Genomic DNA, 25,012 nt, shown 5'->3' with positions numbered 1-25,012 from the left:
ATGTGGATATATACATATATATATCTATATATATATATAGATATATATCTTCTTTTGTATCTTTTTTACTTTGTATATTACTAAATTATTGTGTATGCGCCTTAGGGGATCTGCTCCAATTTCATTGTTTTTTTAACCTGTTCACTGTAATAATGACAATAAAACTCTATTATATTCTACTGGTTTGCAAAAAAAATATTTTTAACCCAAATAGGTGAAATTAGATAATCTCCCATGGCACACCAGCCTGTACCTCATGGCATACTAGTGTGCCGCGGCATAGTGGTTGAACAACACTGGTATAGAAGATGTTAGCCTTTAATATAAAAAAAATGGTGCCTTTCCTTTTCATCATAAACTTTTTACACACAACGCTGTAGGGATCAATAGAATTGATCAGACTGCCAAACAGTACAGTCAGCATTCATACTGCTGGCATGGTGGCTGCAATGAATAAGTTAAGCCTCTTGAAACGAGTATCTCGGATGGAGGTATTAACATCCGTCAAGATGTAGCGGTGCGGACAAACAGCCTCCTCTGAATGGCCGTGTCCGTGTACACAAGCGGCCAATCAGGTGTGAGCTGACATCACATCCAATATTGTCCTGCTCTGTAAAGGTCAAAGGGCGACACATTTGTAAAATGTTATGTTTGATTATGTGTGCGCACGCCACATGAATAATGGCCCTGCTGAGCACATACATGTTTTTGATTAATCTGTCGCATGTGTGCGTGTTTGCATGTGTGTGTGTGTTTGCATTTGTGCGTGGGAGTGTGTGTGAATGATATACACAATCGATTCCCCCTTCCTACCCTTGTCCGATTTGCTCTTGAAGGTCATGAGAGATGAGGGGCTGACGGAAGAAACCTTGCTGTGTGTGTGTGTTGTTCCACACACACACACACACACACACACACACACACACACACACACACACACACACACACACACACACACACACACACACACACACACACACACACACACACACACACACACACACACACGCACTCCCGTAGCCTACGCATACATTAATTAAAATGAGTCTGTTGTACTTCCAGTATATTCAGGCTTCCCTGTCAGAGCCCCAGTATAGTCTATATATGAGAACACAGGCATTGTGCTGCCCAGAGCAGTTGAATACAATTTACATATGATTACTTTTGTTTTGCCATCGTTTCCCGTCTGCATGTGGTCCACCTACCAGAGATTAAAGGCAGTTTTGAGCTCCAGGTAAAACTCATCTTGCTGTTCAGACTCCAACCCTCGTGAACAGAATGTTGTGTTGCAACCATGTATGGGTACCTTTTACATTTGAATCAATACACTACCTTTTTTAATACTTCAGTGTGTGTTCATGTGTTAATACATGTTACTTTGTTTAATAATACAATACTTTTCTGTATTTACATTTAAAAGTGAGCTGAAAATGATAAATGTGCTGCCCAGTTGTTTTCTTACACTTCTGAATCTCATTTGCAAGTGTTACGCACGTAGTAGACTTTGCATGCGGTTGCAACTTCAAGAAGTTAGATGGCAGTAGTGTATAGACCAGACCTGGGCATTCTGCGGCCCGCGGGCCGCATCCGGCCCTTTGTGCGTCCCTGTCCGGCCCGCGTGAGGCCAATTATAAATTACAAAATACATTTTAAAAAGTATCTATGTCGAGTGTGCAATACAACGGTGCTGCTTTTGTTTTGAAAATCGTTATTTGTATTACTTCCGTGTGGACGTATGCGTGATTGTGAGTGAATGTGAACAACTGCAATTACAAAATAAAGTTGAAAAAACATCTATGTCCTGCGCGCAATACAACTGTGCTGCTTTTATTTTGAAAAGTATTATTTATGGGCGTGTGTCCGTGTGTAACCTGCGAGTGAAGGTGCACATGCAGCGACAAGTGATGCACGGTTTACACCCGAGACGCTAAAAAGAGAAAAGTTGATGATGAATGCCGTGTTTTCAACAACACATGAACTGCAAAGCAACGTCCCCTCACCTAAGGTGCGTGCCTGCGCAATTGCGCACTGCTCAAGCGTCCGCTGCGCGCAGCAAGTATATGCCGCGCACCAAATCAAATCCCATCTGAATTCTAAACAAAATAAACATATTTATTCTATGGAATTTTGCAATGCAACTTTGAGTGACAGTGACAACAAGCGGCCCTAATGGTGTTCGTCAACACAGTTCAATTGAACACCGTTCAATTATTGTAACGTCTATCGAGATGCTTCGAGGACAGGAATTATATCGATCACTTTATTGAACAAAACTGTTTATATTCGGACATAACCACACCAAAAACATGAGTAAAACAATTCTATCTCGAAAAACTAGTCATTTTCTGCCGTACAAACCAGGCCAAAACCAACTTGTCATCTGTCACCAACACGCATAGCACTAAACCACTGGTGCGTTTAAGGCCACACAAAAAGTCGGACAACTCAAACACCACACAAAGTTACACTATGACTCCTCAGTCATACGTGTGCTTATTTTACTGTCATTTATTATTAATGTTAATTTATATATATTAGTCATGGAATGCTGTTACACACACTATGTTGAAGTATTACTATTATTATTATTATTATTTATCTTACGGTATATATCAAAAATAATATTGAGCAAAATTTAATTGAAATATTGTCAATGTGGCCCTCCAGCAGTGCTCGGGTAGCTCATGCGGCCCCCGGTAAAAATTAATTGCCCACCCCTGGTATAGACTATGGTGTGTGGCCTAGTCAGGGAGTAGTCTTTGCCATTAGGTTGAATTAAGGCCATGTCTACATTAAGTCGTTAAACCCCTTAAACAAATAATTATTTAGTCTAAACCCCGTTTCAGCCACACTAAACCAGCGTTTAAGGTCCCCCTCCTCTGACAATTTTTTACACGACTAAGTGCACCGTGTAATTCTTGAATCTCCGGCACTTAGCTTTGTATGGACTCATTGATCGTTAACAAACTGAGTTCGGAAATGAAGTGACCCCAGAAAGACTGCGCCCCACACAGGAAGTGACATCAGAAAGAACACGCCACAGCCAGCTTCATAACAAAGCGGTTTCGTAACTCGGAGCTATCTACTGGAAATATGGAGGCGAGTCATCCAGACATGCCCGTGTTTCTCCTTCCTCTACATGTACAGACGCTTGTGGAAATCACACATGAATACCTTAAGAGAAAGTGATTGCAGCTATTTGGGATACAACACTTCTCAGGCGGCAAGAGAACTTTCGAATGTCGAGGTCAGCTGTGATTCTACTTAGCGAAAAACTGTCCAATTGTCGAAGGAGAGACAACGAGAATGCAGGCTCCCGTGGATGTGATAAAAAAGGTAGCGTGTGCTTTGTACTACCTGACCGTTGAGGGAACACTGGAAAACAGTGAATGCTTTTGGACTGGCAAAGCAGACTGTATCAGTTATTGTCCGCCATGTATGTCGCGGACTCAACGTCTAGGTCCACAGTATACAAAGTCACCAATAACGAATGGACAATGAGGTGAAGGCAAAAGAGTGAGGAGTGTCCTGGCCAGATATCTAGATCCCTAGTTTGATTGATGTAAAATGTTCTTTATCACATTGTTTATGTGTCCAATAAAGATTTGATTAATTTATGAAGGCTCAGGTGTGATTCACAACAATAGTGTCATGATCCGTGGCCCGGATCATGTTTTTGTATTTTCTGTTAATTTTGGACTCCTTAAGTTCCTGTTTGTGACACCTCTGAGTGTGGTTTGGTTGCCATGGCTGCTTATTGTTTTCACCTGCCTCTGTTGTTCGGGACGCTCACCTGTTTCTAATCAGAGGCATTATTTAAGCCTGCCTTTGCCGGTCAGTCGGCCTGGCGTCATTGTTCGCTTCATGCCTTGTCTATGTAAGTCTTGGTTATTTCATGCCACAGTTTCGTGAGCGTTCCATGTCCATAGTCCTATGTTTCCAGTGCTAAGTTTTGGTTCTTTAGCTTCTCGTGCAAACGGCACGCTTTCCTTTTGTTTGGTTCCTGTCTTTTTGTAATGTGTAGGATTTATGACAATAAATCATACTCCTACCTTCACGCTTTGTCCGGAGTTGTCCGTTCTGCATCCCGGGAGAACGACCCCGCAGTGAGCTGCGACCCCCCATGTGACAAATAGGGCCCCACAGCACACTGGGTTCCAGTTCATTTAAATACCACAACACTGGATATTGTTCAGCTAAGTTACATTTAAGAACTTGCACACAAAGCAACACTTGAGATGACTATGACGTGTGCATTTGCCGCCCATGCGTACTAGGTCACGTTGCGCCGGTGGACGGAGGGGGCTGGGTTGATTGATTGATTGATTGAGACTTTTATTAGTAGATTGCACAGTACAGTACATATTCCGTACAATTGACCACTAATTGGTAACACCCAAATAAGTTTCATGGTGTAAATATATGCTATCAGCATAATACAGTCATCACACAAGTTAATCCTTAGAGTATATACATTGAATTATTTACATTATTTACAATCCGGGGGGTTGGTTGTGGAGTGGGTTGGGGCGGGGGGTTAGGTTTGGTTGATATCAGCACTTCAGTCATCAACAATTATATCATCAGAGAAATGGACATTGAAACAGTGTAGGTCTGACTTCGTATGATATGTACAGCGAGCAGTGAACATAGTGAGCTCAGAAAGCATAAGAACAAGTATATACATTTGATTATTTACATTGGATTATTTACAATCCGGGGAGGTGGGATGTGGTGGGGGGAGGGTGTTAGTCAAGGGTTGTAGTTGCCTGGAGGTATTATTTTAGTGCGGTTTTGAAGGAGGGTAGAGATGCACTTTCTTTTACACCTGTTGGGAGTGCATTCCATATTGATGTGGCATAGAAGGAGAATGAGTCAAGACCTTTGTTAGATCGGAATCTGGGTTTAACATGGTTAGTGGAGCTCCCCCTGGTGTTGTGGTTACGGCGGTCATTTACGTAATGGAAGTAGTTTGACATGTACTTTGGTACCAGGGAGGTGTAGTGAATTTTAAAGACTAGGCTCAGTGCAAGTTGTTTTACTCTGTCCTCCACCCTGAGCCAGCCCACTTTGGAGAAGTGTGTAGGAGTGAGGTGTGATATGGGGGTGGAGGTCTTAAACGGTGGCATTGTTGTGTGTGGACACGGATAAGGTTAGGTGGGATTTACCCTGGATAACCTTATCCAGTGTAAACTGGGCCTAAGTCTTGTGTGCTGCATAAAACATTGTTTATACTGTAAGTATTGTACTTATTAAACACCTGTTTGATTATACCGCGCATCTTAGTTGTACTTTTTACTACCAAATTTGGAGGAGTTGAAATTGCCATGTAAAAACGTGAATGGCAAATCCAAATTGATCTGGCGCATTGTCAAAAGTAGTGTTGTCCCGATAACAACATATTGGTACCGGTACCGGTACTAAAATTATTTCGATACTTCTCGGTACTTTTCGATACTTTTCTAATTAAAGGGGACCACAAAAAATTGCATTATTGGCTTTATTTTAACAAAAAATCTTACGGTACATTAAACATATGTTTCTTATTGCAAGTTCGTCCTTAAATAAAATAGTGAACATACAAGACAACTTGTATTTTAATAGTAAGTAAGCAAACCAAGGCTCCTATTTCGTCTGCTGACATATGCAGTAACATATTGTGTCGTTTTCCATTCTATTATTTTGTCAAGATTATTAAGGACAAGTGGTAGAAAATGAATTATTCATCTACTTGTTCATTTACTGTTAATATCTGCTTACTTTCTCTTTTAACATGTTCTATCTACACTTCCGTTAAAATGTAATAATAATTTATTCTTCTGTTGTTTGGATGCTTTACATTAGTTTTGGATGATACCACACATTTGGGTATCAATCCGATACCAAGTCGTTACAGGATCATACATAGGTCATATTCAAAGTCCTCATGTGTCCAGGGATATATTTCCTGGGTTTATAAAAATAATATACATGTTTTGTGATGCCAAAAAATATCGACACAATCATAGTAGTATCTACTAGATACGCTCTTATAAATGGTAAATGGGTTATACTTGTATAGCGCTTTTCTACCTTCAAGGTACTCAAAGCGCTTTGACACTATTACCACATTCACCCATTCACACACACAATTCTCACACTGATGGCGGGAGCTGCCATGCAAGGCGCTAACCACGACCCATCAGGAGCAAGGGTGAAGAGTCTTGCTCAAGGACACAACGGACGTGACTAGGGTAGTAGAAGGTGGGGATTGAACCAGGAACCCTTACGTTGCTGGCACGGCCACTCTCCCAACTGCGCCACGCCATCTTGTGCTTGGTATCATTACAGAGGATGTCAGGTGTAGATCCACCAATGGCGTTTGTTTACATTTTGTTGCGATGAGCTACGGTGTGTAGTGAAGCATGTTTAGCTATTCCTCGTCCTGCAGGGATGATACTTGTAAGAAACTTACTTTGGGGGGTTGATGTGGGTGGGGTTGGGGGGGGGGGGGGGGGGTTGGTTGTAGCGAGGGGGTGTATATTGTAGCGTCCCGGAAGAGTTAGTGCTGCCAGGGGTTCTGGGTATTTGTTCTGTTGTGTTTATGTTGTGTTACGGTGCGGATGTTCTCCCGAAATGTGTTTGTCATTCTTGTTTGGTGTGGGTTCACAGTGTGGTGCATATTTGTAACAGTGTTAAAGTTGTTTATACGGCAACCCTAAGTGTGACCTGTATGGCTGCTGACCAAGTATGTATTGCATTCACTTGTGTGTGTAAAAAGCCGTAGATATTATGTGACTGGACCGGCACGCAAAGGCAGTGCCTTCAAGGTTTATTGGCGCTCTGTACTTCTCCCTACGTCCGTGTACACAGCGGCGTTTTAAAAAGTCATCAATTTTAATTTTTGAAACCTATACCGATAATTTTTAAACCGATACCGATAATTTCCGATGTTACATTTTAAAGCATTTATCAGCCGATAATATCGGCAGTCCGATATTATCGGACATCCCTAGTTGAGTCCGCTCTGGGTGTTGCTTGAGTGCTTGTTGGCCTGCCAAGTATTTGAGTCTGCACCCAGACATGATGTCACATGCAACAAATGTATCAAAATATGGCACCGTTTGATCTTACGTGACTCAATAGCCGGTAATACAGACGAAATTTGGTCGGTGCCTATATTAGTACCGAATTCAGTACCCATCCCTAGTTACAACAGAAACCTTCAAAGGAAAAACTGGAACCATTGGACATATTGTACCAAAATGTTGATCCTGGATACATCCCAAATTAATTTTTGAGTAAGAAATTTAAAGCACTATAATAAGTTGGAATTGGACTAGTTTTCAGCAACATTAGTGTGATTGTGTACATGCAAAGATACAAACTGAATTACTTGCTCTGTGGTGTACTCACGGTTTGAAATCACAAAACTCCTTAACTTCAACAGCCAGGTCGCTGCATTTATTAGGAATAAAAAATAAAACCCACTTTACCTTGTTGGTTAATTTTGCACGGTGTGGAAGGGAGGAGGAGGACATTTTCACAACGCTGTGGATACTGCCTTAATGTTTCAAACCACACATTGCTTGTCCATTACTTTCTTTGGACTTATATTGAGCTAGCAAAACAAAAACAATGTAAAAAGGCAAAAAAAAACACTTAAAAAGCACACAAAGTAGCCATTAACACGTTAGCTAACGACAACGCTATTCTGCTGACTGAATGAGTTAAGGTTTGTACAACAAAGCATATTTGTATTTGGCCTATGGTTCATAAATCGAGGTTCCACTGTACTCTCAAAGCTCAAATACAACTTTTAAGACTATGATACAGTTTTACATTTTTCCATAAGAATTACAAACTGATTTGCTCCAGACACCTGAAAATTATGAACACACTGCAAAAACTGAAATCTAAGTAAAATTAAACATTTCAAATAAGGGTGATATTTGCTTATTTTCTGTCTGATAAGATAATTCTTCTCACTAAGCAGATTTTATTTTAAGAGTGTTTTACTTGTTTTAAGGGTTTTGGTCCTAAATGATCTCAGTAAGATATTACAGCTTGTCGCTGAGATTTTATGACCTATATTGAGTAAAACATGCTTGAAACTAGAATATCAACTGTTGCAAAGCTGTGTCGTCAACACTCACAAGTATACAACTACTTTTTTAAAGTAATCATTTCTTACTTCAAGCATGAAAAAAAAAATCATGATGCCGAGCGCATATCATTATGTCAAGATAATGGCACTAGCATTTACTTAATTTAAGAATATTTTTCAACATATTGAGCAAAAAGGTCTCTCTTTTTTTTTCTACCAAGAAAAGTGCACTTCTTATAAGTGAGAATATACTTATTTTAAGGTATTTTTGGGTCTATTGAGGTTAGCTAATTTTACTTGTTTTGGAAAGTCTTGACAAGCCGAATTTTCTTGTTCTATTGGCTGATAATTTTGCTTAGTTCAAATAAAATACCCCTAATTTTTGTATTTTTTTTTTCTTGTTTTTGAACACTGACTTTTTGCAGTGCACAAACCCTTTTATCGAGAATAGGTATAGTTTCACATGCAGAAGGCAATGTGAAATACATACGAATGATGAATTAAATGGATATATGGCCACTCGCACTTTGCTACGAGTTCATTCTTGAATGCAATATTGTTTCCCACGTTTTTTGTCAAAGTGCTGATACTCCCAACTTTCTTTCGCCCAATGGTGGCTTATTTTTCAGTCGTAATAAATAAGAAAAAGCACGGACACTGATATACCAGCAAGTGGAATTCTTTGTTTGTACACTCGATTCATTGGAATGATACGCAGGCAACTGGACTACTTTGGTACGTGCAATGTTTGGCCTTATGCTAACAGAGATAGTATACAAAAACCAGAGAAAATTTGGGCCTAGAATTTTTGTTGCTAATGTAATGGATGCATGTGTCCGTTAGTAAACCTCACTCCCTGACAACCTTAAGGGGTGGTGCTGAACGCTGGGTTGGCATCTCGAGTTTTAGCTTGGTGCCTAGCACGTCCCACTTTCAATCAGGAAGAATCAGGTTTGAACCCCAGGCGGAACTCAGTGGCCTAGTGGTTAGAATGTCCACCCTGAGATCGGTAGGTTGTGAGTTCAAACCCTGGCCGAGTCATACCAAAGACTATAAAAATGGGACCCATTACCTCCCTGCTTGGCACTCAGCATCAAGGGTTGGAATTGGGGGTTGAATCACCAAAAATGATTCCCGGGCGCGGCCACCGCTGCTGCTCCCTGCTCCCCTCACCTCCCAGGGGGTGATCAAGGGTGATGGGTCAAATGCAGAGGACACATTTCACCACACCTAGTGTGTGTGTGTGACAATCATTGGTACTTTAACTTAACTTAACTTAACTTTAAAGGAAGCACTAACCGACACAATTACCGAATCATATAAAAGTTGGTGCATACAATAACTGGCATTTACAAACTGGAGCAAATCAAATATTACAATTCAACCCGAAACAAGTTTGACTGAAAAGTCATAATGCACATGATGTACATACTGTACATACATACATACATACATACATACAGTATAGATATACAGTACAGGCCAAAAGTTTGGACACATCTTCTCCTCATTAAATGCGTTTTCTTTATTTTTATGACTATTTACATTGTAGATTGTCACTGAAGGTATCAAAACTATGAATGAACAAAAAAGGTGAAATAACTGAAAACATGTTTTATATTCTGGTTTCTTCAAAATAGCCACTCTTTGCTCGGTTTACTGTTTTGCATACTCTTGGCATTCTCTCGATGAGCTTCAAGCACACCTGTGAAGTTAAAACCATTTCAGGGGACTACCTCTTGAAGCTCATCGAGAGAATGCCAAGAGTGTGCAAAGCAGTAATCAGAGCAAATGTGGCTATTTTGAAGACACTAGAATATAAAACAATTTTTGAGTTATTTCAACTTTTTTTGTTAAGTACATAACTCCACATGTGTTCATTCATAATTTTGATGTCTTGAGTGACAATCTACAATGTTAATAGTCATGACCATTAAGTAAACACATTGAACGAGAAGGTGCGTCCAAACTTTTGGCCTGTTCTGTGTGTGTATATATATATATATATATATATATATATATATATATATATATATATATATATATATATATATATATATATATATATATATACATATATATATATATAAACTAAATATGTCAAACCTCCCCTTAAAGGCCTACTGAAATGAAATGTTCTTATTTAAACAGGGATAGCAGATCCATTCTATGTGTCATACTTGATCATTTCGCGATTTTGCCATATTTTTGCTGAAAGGATTTAGTAGAGAACATCGACGATAAAGTTCGCAACTTTTGGTCGCTGATAAAAAAAGCCTTGCTTGTACCGGAAGTAGCGTGACGTCGCAGGTTGAAGGACTCCTCACATTTCCCCATTGTTTACACCAGCAGCGAGAGCGATTCGGACCGAGAAAGCGACGATTATCCCATTAATTTGAGCGAGGATAAAAGATTTGTGGGTGAGGATCGTGAGAGTGAAGGATTAGAGTGCAGTGCAGGACGTATCTTTTTTCGCTCTGACCGTAACTTAGGTACAAGCTGGCTCATTGGATTCCACACTCTCTCCTTTTTCTATTGTGGATCACAGATTTGTATTTTAAACCACCTCGGAAACTATATCCTCTTGAAATTGAGAGTCGAGAACGCGAAATGGACATTCACAGTGACTTTTATCTCCACGACAATACATAGGCGAAGCACTTTAGCTATGGAGCTAACGTGATAGCATCGGGCTTGAATGCAGATAGAAACAAAAGAAAATAAGCCCCTGACTGGAAGGATAGACAGAAGATCAACAATACTACCAAACTCTGGACCTGTAACCACACGGTTAATGCTGTACCGCCTGGCGAAGCCTAGCAATGCTGTTGCTAACGATGCCATTGAAGCTAACTTAGCTACGGGACCTCGACAGAGCTATGCTAAAAGCATTAGTTCTCATTAGTTCTCCACCTACGGCAGCTCTTATCTGCTCATCAACACCCGTGCTCACCTGCATTCCAGCGATCGACGGCGCGACGAAGGACTTCACCCGATCATCGATGCGGTCGGCGGCTAGCGTCGGATAGCGCGTCTGCTATCCAACTCAAAGTCCTCCTGGTTGTGTTGCTGCAGCCAGCCGCTAATACACCGATCCCACCTACAGCTTTCTTCTTTGCAGTCTCCATTGTTCATTAAACAAATTGCAAAAGATTCACCAACACAGATGTCCAGAATACTGTGGAATTTTGCGATGAAAATGTCAATGGTTGAAGCGGAAGTATTGGGACACATTGTATCCCAATACTTCCGCTTCAACCATTGACGTCACACGCAAACGTCATCATACATAGACATTTTCAACCGGAAGTTTCCCGGGAAATTTAAAATTGCACTTTATAAGTTAACCCGGCCGTATTGGCATGTGTTGCAATGTTAAGATTTCATCATTGATGTATAAACTATCAGACTGCGTGGTCGGTAGTAGTGGGTTTCAGTAGGCCTTTAAATACATTTTACGGGGTGGACAGGCTTCACATTTCTGAGATTTTATGTTTTTAAAGCAGAAGCAATGCAACTTACTCATAAAATATATGTGTATATTTGTTTATTTTTTAATCCGAAATATTCCTATAACTGTACATATAATACATGCAACACAAGGGATCGGTACCAAATTTGGTACTTTTAGAGGCACTGAACAAAGAGTGTCGGTACTACCGCATATCAATCCAGATACAATCAAACCATATTTTGATACCTTTGTTGCATGTGACGTCACAGTCGTCTCAAATACTTGGCGGGCAAACAAGCACCCAAGCAGCACTCAGTCGGACTGCTTCTAGGTAATGTTGCAATTTTCCTTGGCAACAGAGCAAGTATGCCTTATAAAAAAACACTGGAATTTACAGCGAGGATCACAATGTTAATTTACATTGGATTTGCCATAGACATGCTACTGATTAGCAATAGTTATTTTACACAGCGATTTCAACACCTCCAAATTTGGTTAACAAAAATACAACTAAACAAACACAACAATCAAACAGCTGGTGTGTAATAAGTACAATATACACAGTAGGACAATTGTTCAGGGCTCAATAAAAGTTCATAATTTAAGTTAATACAATTGCAACTGCATGCAAATTCTACCAAATAATACTTGCAAATGAGAATTAGATGTGTTAGAAAACAAGATATAACAACTAAACAGCGCAGTTATCATAATCAGCTCACTGTTAAATGTTAAATAAAAATAAAGTAATTTGATTTTATCACAAAACAACTTTTATTAACACGAACACACATAGAAGTACTGAAAATCGGTACCGTTGAGTACCACTATCAATTCTCAGGTACACGTAATTGGTACCGTATTGATTAATATGTGAAAGCTACCCATCCCTATGCAGCACTACAACACAATGAAAACTCCACAGTTGCAAATCTGTTTTATATGCCAGAAAGCGCTTCCTGGTCAACTATCGGAGTTTATGAGTTAATTAGCTAATGGTAGATGGGGTCTGACTCCCTCAGCAATCAGAGGAGGGTTTGTGAAGCATGGCATCCACATTAAAGCAAGTCATACACTAATGGCGACAAATGGAAACACTGTGGTGCTCTGATTATGCCTGCTTTATCGTCTCATTTGTTCTTTTTTTTTGCACACTCATCACTTTGCTTTTCGCCTGCCATTTTTCATGTTTTCCTCCCAACCTAACACGGTGCCTGTTTTTGTTTTTTTTACAGTCACCCTAATACAGCGCATAGGCTGAAGGATGCAAGCGAGAGTGCATCAGCGCACATGAGTGATGGCTCCCTGGACGCGCTGCACCACACTGCAAATATTGATCTAGCACATGCATATGTAGAATATGTACTTCCCACTTTTTACTTATGAATAATAAAAGCATGAGTAGTGCGTAGCTGACTGCCAGCAGCGACTGAAAAAAATTGGGACTTTTTGTATGTAGCAATTTGTTACATAATAACCGTGTCCTGGGCATGACGTTAATGTGCAGACGGCAGTGGAGGCTCCTCTATGGGGTCTTGGGGCACTAGGAGGTTAACCCCTTTACTACTGTTACCCCAGGTGGCCCTTGGCAAAGGCCTAGTACAGGGGTAGGGAACCTATGGCTCTAGAGCCAGATGTGGCTCTTTTGATGACCGCATCTGGCTCTCAGATAAATCGTAGCTGGCATTGCTTAACATGATAAGTCAGTGTTTTTCAACCTTTTCTGAGCCAAGGCACATTTTTTTCATTGAAAAAATTCTGAGGCACACCACCAGCAGAAAACATAAAAAAATTAAACTCAGTAGCCGATATTGACAATAAAAAGTTGGATATGAATTCAAACCATAACCAAGCATGCATCACTATAGCTCTTGTCTCAATGTAGGTGTACTGTCATGATATGTCTCATCACGCCGTAACTTATTTTGAGTTTTTTGGTGTTTTCCTGTGTGTCTTGCGCTCCTATTTTGGTGGCTTTTCCTCTTTTGTTGGTATTTTCCTGTGGCAGTTTCATGTCTTCCTTGAATGCTATTCCCCGCACCTGCTTTGTTTTCACAATCAAAACTATTGAAGTTGTGCGGACGCACTCCTTCTTTGTGGGGACATTGTTGATTGTCGTGTCATGTACGGATGTACTTTGTGGACGCCGTCTGCTCCACACGCTGTAAGTCGTTGCTGTCGTCCAGCATTCTGTTTTTGTTTACTTTGTAGCCAGTTCAGTTTTAGTTTCGTTTTGCTTCAGTGCCTTTTCTTAGCGGCACTTAGTGATCACGACAAACCATGTTCCCGACATCTACAAAGCAATTAGCTACCTGCTGCCACCTACTGATATGAAAGAGTATTACACAGTTACTCTGCCGAGCTCGAGACAGCGAAGACACTCAACAACGGCACATTTGCAGATTATAATTACTGGTTTGCAAAAAATATTTTCAACCCAATTAGGTGAAATTACATAATCTCCCACGACACACCAGACTGTATCCCACGGCACACTAGTGTGCCGCGGCACAGTGGTTGAAAAACACAGCGATAAGTAATGAATAATTCCGCTGGTAATCACAGTGTTAAAAATAACGTTCAAAATATAAAACATTCTCATGCATTTTAATCCATCCATCCGTTTTCTACCGCACCTGTTCAAGAAGTCGCATTAATGGTAAGAACTATTTTATTCATTATTGGTTAGCTTCAGAATAACAATGTTATTAAAAAGAAGAAGAAACTTATTATACTCTAAAAATGTTGGTCTTACTTAAAAATGCACACATTTAGTCGTATTCAGTGTTAAAAAATAGTATATGGCTCTCACGGAAATACATTTTATAATATTTGGCTTTCATGGCTCTGTCAGCCAAAAAGGTTCCCGACCCTTGGCCTAGTACCTGACTGCCCCCTAGCCAGGGATACGGTGAAGACCTCAACGGCGGAGCAGGCGGAAAACGGTAGATTTAAGAACTACCACAACGGTTGGGATGGCGGATGAAGGCTGCAGCAGAAAAGGGTCCCCAGTCGTCTTGGACTCCATGCCACTGGACCCTGACCCGATTCTGTCAAGGATTGTGTGGTGACTGTCTGTGCACCAGTCTCCCCACGTTAAACAAAGTCACGCACAGGCATCCTCCATAAAGGGATACACCCCTACCAGGAGGATCGTCATACTTGTTCGAGTGACCGCCGATGATGATAATAACCATACAGCTTCGATTTATGAAAGTAAATGTAATACTGTTGATTATAGTCGTGTGATACAGTGGTCTCCAACCACTGGTCCGGAGACCGGACCGGTCCGTCACGCATTTGCCACCGGGCCGCACAGAAACATTAATTGATTTATAAACTAACACATTTTCTCCAACTTAACTTTCATCTGTCCAATTAAACACTTGTTTATAGATGTATATTACAACTCCTGACAGGAAGTCGCCATTTGTTATAGTACATTAATGCATATTAATGAACATATACAATTTTAATGTCTCAGGTTGTAGCCAAAGGCTAATTTTCAGCTGCAGGGTCATTGTATATACCAGGCGTTCTTAACCTGTTTGACCTCAGGACCTACACTACAGAGGGACCCGGGGCCCACTCCGCTATTAACACTGAATTAGTAATGTTACTCTTGGTTTTGATCATATATAATATAATATAAATATCTGACTTACTTACAGTTCCCTACTTTGTAAAATAATATAAAAGCATGTGTAAATCACAGAGATTAAATTATTAATTTAACAAATAAACCTTAGGCTTAGGTCAGACTGATTAGACAAAATGAATGTACTTACAATATACATTATGTTCTGCTAAAATAAATACATTAATAAGGAACAAGCGGTAGGAAATGGATGGATGGATAAATGTGTTTTTTAACTAAACTGTCAATAAAATTAAAGTGCAAATGAAAATGCCACTTTAGTCATATTTTTTGCGCTTAAGAAATTTCTCTATGAATTTCCCTCTGGTTGTTTTATATTGTCATTACTGCCACAAGTGGTAGAAAAGTGTATTACAACTGAGTACCGCTGTGGCCTATGCGGACCACAGCTGAAAAAACACATATGTTACATTCTAGGGGGCGCTTGCCCTATTGTTAAGAAACACTGGTATATAGTATATGCCATCAATGTGCCGCCGACCATCTTTTTGCAAAGAAACACGCCCGTGGCTCCCATTATTTCAGCGTTATAGTGAGTTTATTTTTAATGCTAACTTTTTTGCTGTTTTTATCTGCCACACGTGAAAACATCCATACGTTAATCCGTTCCCTGGTGGCAAAAAAGGTTGGGGACCCCTGGTGTGAAACATACAAAGAACTCAGTATTATGTGTCAGTATTATCTATTATTGACAACAATGTGTTTCACTTTGCCGTGAAACACAGCCAAGATTATTACAACACAATGTATGCAATTAGATGATAATAAAAGGAAGGTGTGTTGAAGTGAGAACAATGTTGCAATTTGTCATCGAAATTATCTTGAAAATGCTTTTCGCAACGCCACATCCGCTAAAGCAATAACTGCAGCATGTGGCCCTTTATGGTGTGAAAACATGGTCCTACAGCACTCATCGCACTCTAGGGGACCCACCAATGGGAAAGCATCCAACATCTAGCCAATATGCTTCACGCATAAAAAGACCAGCATTAAATCAGAGGGCTGGGGTGTTAAAACTACCAAGCCGATGAAGAAACGCCACCCGGAGGGATTTATCACGACCCGGCAATGCAAAATTGTGTTCTTTAATGACCTGAACATTGCTTAATTGCTAAATTAAGACTTGCAGCCATAAAAAAAGGTGTGGTAATCATGGTTCAAACTTGTAAATACATTTTAATAAAATTTTTAATGTATAGATATTTATTGATTTTTTAATTACGTGACATAAAAAGAGGAGATTCAGCATATACTGTATACTATACTATACAGTATAGACACATACATACATATCAAAACACACTTACCACATTTTCCGGACAATAAAATGCTACTTTTCTCCTATGCTTTGAGCCATGTGGCTTGTAAAATGGTGCGGCTAATTTATGGATTTTTCTTTGCTAACGGCCATAAAGTTTTTTATTCAACAAATAGTTTTCATAAAACATTGACAGAGACAATGAAAGGGTGTGTTATTGTCTTTTGGACAAGTTTGCTCGCTACAGGTGCTGTGGATTGAACGTGTTGTGTGCCTTGAACCGGAAGTATATCCCGTTTTGTTTACTATTTGTCCATAGCGTTCCGGCTCGAAAGGATTCTTCATGCCCTCACACCAAGCAATGATTGTAACTTTTACAATGTAACTAAAACAATTCATACGTACCAAACTGTGCCATGTTTGATAGTAGTGTTTCCACGCGTATTTAACCATTGGTACTTTAACTTAACTGTGTTAGTATTATTAACTTACAATGGCATTCCTTTTGCGTTGTTTCAGTTTTGTGAATTCACCAAAACGTCACCGTGGAGTTATTGAATCTGTTTAGCTAATTGGAGACCTAGCTTCCGCATCTAGTGGGTCCATGACAATGACTTTTGTTTGATCAGCTGTTTTTACTGGCACCGTTTGGAAACAATTAAAGTTAAAGTTAAAGTACCACTGATTGTCACACACACACTAAGTGTGGTGAAATGTGTCCTGTGCATTTGACCCATCCCCTTGTTCACCCCCTGGGAGGTGAGGGGAGCAGTGGGCAGCAGCGGTGCCGCGCCCGGGAATCATATTTGGTGATTTAACCCCCAATTCCAACCCTTGATGCTGAGTGCCAAGCAGGGAAGTAACGGGTCCCATTTTTATAGTCTTTGGTATGACTCGGCCGGGGTTTGAACTCACAACCTACCAATCTCAGGGTGGACACTCTAACCACATACATTTACAAAATCTTTCGTACCGTTAATACATGTATATCTGCAGCTTATAGTCCAGTGCGGCTAATATATGTGAAAATATCTATTCGTTCTCAAATTTGGTGAGTGCGGCTTAAACACCAGTGCGGTCTATAGCCCGGAAAGTATGGCATATCTGTGTACAGTGGAACCTGTTTATGTTGACGCTCCTCAAACTGGCTGACTGACATCGACATGATTAGTTGTCAACATAACCGAAACTGAAACTTGCCATTGCTTGCATTTTTACTTGTGACTTTGCCCAGAGACATTACTGTAAGGCGAATAGGTAATAATAAATTACTTTTGAACTTTGTTGTCATTTGTGCATATTTTTAGTTATATTCATGTGATTTCATGACATTTTATATGACATACTTATCTCACAAAGTTGCTGTGGTAATTTTGTTGTATGTCTACAAAAATACTTGCTAAAAAGAGTGCACACCTCCGCCAGGTCCTACCTCCCAATAGAAAAAAAAAGTCCTGAATCCAGACGGTGTTTCGGATCACCCCCAAAATGTTATTTCTGATATTTCCTGATAGGTTAATCAAAATGTGCTATTTGAGCTATTTATAGTGGAATGAAAGAAACAGAGTGATGCCTCTTGTCAGTCATCCACTATCTTTGTCTCTGTGGGTGGAGGCGGATACGCTAGCATACACACACAGAGAAGTTGTAGCTTGTAACATAAACGTAAGGTATTGTAGTGGAAATCATCCGCATGACTTGTTCTTTATCCCATTTGGGGGGATATTACCCAAAAGTTAGATTAAAATCCGCAAGTAATTTATTGAGTTATCTATAGCGGAATAAAAGAAACAGAGGGAACACTCTTGTCTGTAATCCACTATCTTTGTCTCTGCTGTTTTTTTAAGGTAACGTAGTAGAAATTATCCAGATCAGGCCCAAAATCTAATTAATTGTTCCATATCCCTTTTCGGATATTTACGGAAAGTTTTATGAAAATCCGCCCGTAATATTTTGAGTTATTAACTAAGTAACTAAGTGACAGACAGATTTACATACAATTTATATTATGATTACCTATATGATTATGATAAGGATGTTAAACATACTACAACAAGTCGACACGAACAAAGGGATTTTTCATACATTTGTCATATCATGTATGTTGACGTTGACTTTTTGTAATACAGTAGGTAAAAAAAAAAAAGGTAGATCGGAACTTGATGAGTTGGTTGTCATAGACCAGGGGTGTCAAACTCATTTTAGTTCAGGAGCCACATGGAGGAAAATCTATTGCCAAGTGGGCAGTAATGGTAAAAAAATGGCATGATAACTTAAAAATAAAGACAACTCCAGGTTGTTTTCTTTGTTTTACTTTGGCCAAAAATAGAACAAGCACATTATGAAAACGTACAAATCACAAATAATCCTCTGGACAGAACACTTCAAGTTTGTGGAAAATTCTGAGGAAATTGGTGCAGCTTCAAGAACACAATGAGCTCAGACTTGGTCTCAGTGTATTTACAAAGCCAGAATTAAACTTTAAGTCACAGTCTTTCTGGGATTGAACAAAACACACAACATGTAAACTCTTCTAGGTATCAAATACCTCCTTTGTCATGTCCACGTATCAATCCAGTGCTAACTCAACAAACCGTAAGAAATTGAAGTAAAAACAATTCAAAAGGGTTAAGTTTTACCGTTTTTGACAGAAACATTATGGGGGAGTAAGGGTGCCAAATAACGATGTGTTCGAAGCAGAAAACATAAAACGGCAGGTTTTAAGTTTTATTTGGGTCGAGGTTGAGGAGCCACAGACACACTTTACTTTGTACCTCTTGCCGGTCCTAACAGAATTGCTATTGTGACATCCAGTGGACACATTTAGAACAGCAGTTTATTTCATTAAAAAACAATGCACCTCATTTTAATACTTGGCAAACTCATCACGCACGCCGGATAAAACATATTTGCGTGCCTGATCTGGCTCGCGGGCTGTAGGTTTGACACCCCTGTCATAGGCGATTTGTTATTGTTTTCAAACTCAGGGAATAATCCACTGGACACAGGTGGACTTTGATTTAAATGAGTAGTAGATAGTAGTTGTTGCTTTTTTTTTAGTTATTGTGTAATAAAGACTCTTTGCTCAAACAATTGTTTGTAATAAAAGAGAATAAGGAACTAGTTTAAAGGCCTACTGAAACCCACTACTACCGACCACACAGTCTGATAGTTTATACATCAATGATGACATCTTAACATTGCAACACATGCCAATATGGCCAGGTTAAATTAGTAAAGTGCAATTTTAAATTTCCCGGGAAATATTCTGCTGAAAACGTCCTATGATGACGTTTGCGCGTGACGTCACGGATTGTGCGGACATATTGGGACACCATTGTGGGCAGCTATTAAGTCGTCGGTTTTCATCGCAAAATTCCACAGTATTCTGGACATCTGTGTTGGTGAATCTTTTGCAATTTGTTTAATGAACAATGAAGACAGCAAAGAAGAAAGCTGTAGGTGGGAAGCGGTGTATTAGCGGCCGGCTAGAGCAACACAACCAGGAGGACTTTGAGTTGGATAGCAGACGCGCTACCGTGAGTACGCAGCTTTGGCTTCCAAACATTTGATCACTTGCCCGTACGTGCGTGCTGCTATGTGCATGTCAAGTACGTAACTTTGGGGAAATATATGTGCTGTATGAACTTTACGGAGGTGAACGGTACTTTGGGCTGCGGGATTGAGTGTGTTGTGCGGGTGTTTGAGTTGTATTGGTGGGTTATATGGACGGGAGGGGGGAGGTGTTTGATATGCGGATTAATTTGTGGCATATTAAATATAAGCCTGGTTGTGTTGTGGCTAATAGAGTATATATATGTCTTGTGTTTATTTACTGTTTTAGTCATTCCCAGCTGAATATCAGGTCCCACCCGCCTCTCACAGCATCTTCCCTATCTGAATCGCTTCCACTGCCCTCTAATCCTTCACTCTCACTTTCCTCATCCACAAATCTTTCATCCTCGCTCAAATTAATGGGGTAATCGTCTCTTTCTCGGTCCGAATCGCTCTCGCTGCTGGTGGCCATGATTGTAAAAAATGTGCAGATACAAATACACTATATTGCCGATTGTATCATAAACCTGTATGAGACACTTATAGAAACTGTTTGTATCATGAACAATTAAGTGTATAATTTCTGACCTTGCATCGAAAAATATGTAACAAAATACATACTATATATACTTTTTAAATCTTGATTAATATGATGTTGCTCTGAGCATTTAATGAGAATATTCATAGAAGAATACCTATGCTGGAAGTTGCACAAACACACACACACACAGACAGACACACACACACACACACACACACACACACACACACACACACACACACACACACACACACACACACACACACACACACACACACACACACACACACACACACACACAAAGAAGAAACAAGCCCCCACACATATATAAATATATAATCTCATGGAGAGAGTAACAAACAATAAATACAACATTTGACTGCAGGGCTTTTGTTATTTTTTTAACAGGTGTGAATATTTTTGTATGTAAAAAAAAATGTTTTTTTTTTTTTCTTTACCTGTTGCTGTTCCTGAGTTTGACGGGCCCACCGGGCTCTAGGATCTGGCCGTTCTTCAACCAGGTGAGTTGGGGCTCAGGTTCGCCCTGGGCTTGGCACGTGAAGATGGCGGTGGTCCCGACGGGTCGCGCAATAGACTGCGGCGGTTGAGTGAACTCTGCAGGAGCTGGAAAAAAGACATCAAATGAGGAGTCAAGAAGTTCCCAATAAAATTTGAGGATTTAAAAAAAAAAAAAGACATGACATTACCATGTAATAGGGGTGGGTGGGTTGGTCTCAATATTGGTAGTACCAATACAAACTGTCATGATCCCACTTTACAGTTTTAGACTTGTCATTATTTCCTGTATTTGTTTTTTTTCATGCCTTTTGTCGGTCATGTGTTACTCTGCTGCCGCTTGCAAAATGGCGCTTTCGTCACGTTTCATGTGTCAGGCAAACCGCGGTGAATGGGGCCATATGAATCCCATAAGAGACTAAGTATTTAAACTCTTTGACCTATATGCTGCTTTCTGTCTCAGATGGGGGCGGTATAGCTCGGTCGATAGAGTGGCTGTGCCAGCAACTTGAGGGTTCCAGGTTCGATCCCCGCTTCTGCCATCCGAGTCACTGCCGTTGTGTCTTTGGGCAAGACACTTTACCCAGCTGCTCCCAGTGCCACCCACACTGGTTTAAAAATGTTACTTAGATATTGGGTTTCACAATGCAAAGCGCGTTGAGTCACTACAGAAAAGCACTATATAAATATAATTAATTTCACTTCACTTAAACCTTGTGTGGTGTTGGGGGTCTGTGGGACCTGTTTTCATTTTTTATTAAAAGAAAAATCATACAATTAATTAATTTTTCAAACTGAGACTCACTGACTTTGGCTCATTTTCTGTGAAGAACATGTATCAGAATACATATTTAATGACCACACACCATACACCCCCCTACACATTTCTATTACATATAAGATGTCCGGGTCCACTGGACCCGGGGCTAATAGAAGTGTGGAAATGTATGTTCTGTGTCCACACACACACACACACACACACACACACACACACACACACACACACACACACACACACACACACACACACACACACACACACACACACACACACACACACACACACACACACACACACACACACACACACACCTGGGAACCGCAGGTGCAGAAACACAAAAGAAGAATCCCTGTGGGATGCAGAAACTGGCAGAGAAATTTTCCGTGCAACACAAGGGTTAAAAGGGGGCCCCCACATATTGACGGCCAAATGCAACGATTTGAAAAATCTAAATAAAATAATACAATTCAAAAATTACAAAAAAAATTGGTGAGTAAAATCATGATCTTTTTTCAAACTGTGTTTTTGTAACGTTATCCTATCGCTGAATGTGTCCGATTCGTAGCTCGTGTTAGCGTTGTGTGACTCATGTCGGACAAAGAAGAGGGTGGCTAAATGCGTCTCGTTTGGACACCATAAACAGCAAACATCATCTTTGCAATTGCACAATGAAGAAACAAAGGGCATGAGAGAAGTTCTCAGAAGAGAAAATTGGCTACAAAGAAATAACCACGGGGAGAGGATTTATCTAAGTGCATCCCAAAGCTCGCAGTTTTTTTTTGGTTTTTTTTCCTAAACGCCCACGGCTATGTAGGATGAGAGTAACAGCGTCAGTGGTCCCACCGTGATGACACAAAGCTCGGTAGCGAACCCACAGGTGGCAGAAGATGATGTAGCAAGGGTGTGTGTGTGTGTGTGTGTGTGTGTGTGTGTGTGTGTGTGTGCAGCAGGTACATGGGCTTATGGGCTTAAAGTTATCAGTTGCCGATTTAATTGTATGTTCTTGTTCATAGTTGATGGTTGGTGATTGTTATGTTTAAATCAATTCATATGTTCATTAAAAATGTGATATCTTGGGAAAACCTGTTGTCGTAAGTTGTTTTTCCAGAAAGAAACCACTGATTTTTGTTTTTAAAATGATACTGTGTCAAAATGTGTAATGGGGAAGCAGGGAGTGTGGGGGTTGGGGGCGGGAGGCTGCGTTGGCCTTGCACTATCCTTTTGTTTCTGTTTTAGGCTATCTACAGTAGGGAAGGGAAACATATGGCCCAATTTCTGGGTGGGTTTTTGTGTGACAAAATTGGAATTTCCGTATAAAGTTAAATTAAGTTAAAGTACCACTGATAGTCACACACACACACTAGGTGTGGTGAAATTACCCTTTGCATTTGGCCCATCCCCTTGTTCCACCCCCTGGGAGGTGAGGGGGAGCAGTGAGCAGCAGCAGTGGCCACGCCCAGGAATCATTTTGGTGATTTAACCCCCAATTCCAACCCTTGGTGCTAAATGCCAAGCAGGGAGGTAATGGGTCCCATTTGTGTAGTCTTTGGTATGACTCGGCCGGGGTTTGAACTCACGACCTACCAATCTCAGGGCGGACACTCTAACCACAAGGCCACTGAGTAGGTTAAAGTGCATTGTGCACCCCCCCTTCCTCCAATTCGTCACGTTTCAGGTAAACCGCGATGAATGGGGCCATATGAATCCCATATGAAACTAAGTATTTACTGTACATTCTTTGACCTATATGCTGCCTTCTGTCTCTGCATCTTGGGTTGGTTGATACTAGTGTGACGTATAACTGGTTGATACTGTTATATTTACATATTGCTAAATTGTTTACAAAAAAAATACAATAAAAAAACGCACACCGGAAGCCTTTGGGGGCGAAATGCCACATAATTTGAATTAATTTTTCTCCTTATTGTTTTTGTGCACAATCTAATGGGGAAATTCTACTTTGTGCCAGCCCTGCTTCCAAGCCTGTGTTTTTGTTTGACACTTTATATTTTTTGTAAGTCGCGCCACTCCCTGTTTGTGAATTAAACAACCTTTTTGCCTGCATTGACCATCGTGTTGTCGTAATGCTGCACAACATTATAGCGAAACATAACAAGCCCTGCATTAACTTGGTATTTGATTGATGCCAGAATATGCAGCATTGCCCGCCCAACATTGTATTTAAAATAAAGAAGCCTGGAACTCTGTATAGTTCAAAATGCAATTTACCAGCTGTGATTTGATTTTAGTTTGCAGAATTATCAGATGCCATCATCAGGTGTTTACATGGAAGAGCATCTGTTCGCCCTAATGCACTTTTAAAACACTTAAACACATGGAAGCAAACTGCAGTTTCATCATATTGTGCCTCATCATTCCATGCTACAGGCAACCACACATGTTCAATTAGATGTGATAACTTATTCATATGGAGGTGGGCAGGGACTTTATGGATACTTTAAATCACAGTCAGTAATTACAGTTGCAGCTGCAAAAATGGCTCCTGGTTGACGCTTTCGTTTGAGATGACTCCTGTGTATTCACCAATTCAAAGGGATTTTAAATATCACCATGAATTATGTATGCCTACTAATTAAGAAAGCATGTTTTGCTATTATCTCATACTCATCACAAGACGTTTGAATACCAGAGAGTATAATGCCTGTTGGAATAATGCCTCATGCACTGAAAAAAACCCAACTTGTAGGATTTAACAAGTTGCTGGACTAGAGTTTCAGTACATGATGCTGTTTCAATAATAAGTCACTAATTTCAAGTAAAACCTACTTAACACTGCTCAAAAATTAACAATTGCAGTATTGCTAAGTGCAAAGGTGCCCCAATCTGATATTGATATTGGTTATCGGTCCGATATCGGCAAAAAAACAAAACAAGTGATATCAGCGTTCATCTAAAATCTCCAATAGAAACAGTCCTGCAGCCTGTTTAGTTGCACAAAGCTGGACACAAGTGTAGTGGAATTTCTGACCTTTAAACTATATTTCGTGTCTGTCAAGAATGTCTGCTCGTTTCATTTTTTTAAAATTCTAAACCATTGAAGGACCAGAAAGGCCAAAGTTGAATATAGAGTCGTTCTGACCATTCTACAAAATGTTTTGATTGTCTAAGTATGACTAAGGGATTCAAGGATGTTGCATAACAA

The 25,012-nt window shown here is 40.1% G+C and overlaps 1 protein-coding gene across 2 annotated transcripts in view; it reads right to left on the bottom strand.

The window, feature by feature from the left end:
* The window catches only part of igdcc3 (immunoglobulin superfamily, DCC subclass, member 3), a 290,154-nt gene that overhangs the window by 48,952 nt on the left and 216,190 nt on the right, over nucleotides 1-25,012 (bottom strand). For both annotated transcript variants that reach the window (XM_062030995.1, XM_062031005.1), the window contains one exon: nucleotides 21,011-21,176. In XM_062030995.1, the coding sequence (XP_061886979.1) occupies nucleotides 21,011-21,176 (166 nt within the window). The remainder of the gene's footprint in view (nucleotides 1-21,010; nucleotides 21,177-25,012) is intronic.

This window comes from Entelurus aequoreus, linkage group LG02, assembly GCF_033978785.1.
Source record: "Entelurus aequoreus isolate RoL-2023_Sb linkage group LG02, RoL_Eaeq_v1.1, whole genome shotgun sequence".
NCBI lineage: Eukaryota > Metazoa > Chordata > Actinopteri > Syngnathiformes > Syngnathidae > Entelurus > Entelurus aequoreus.
This window is presented reverse-complemented; position numbering and strand designations above follow the sequence as displayed.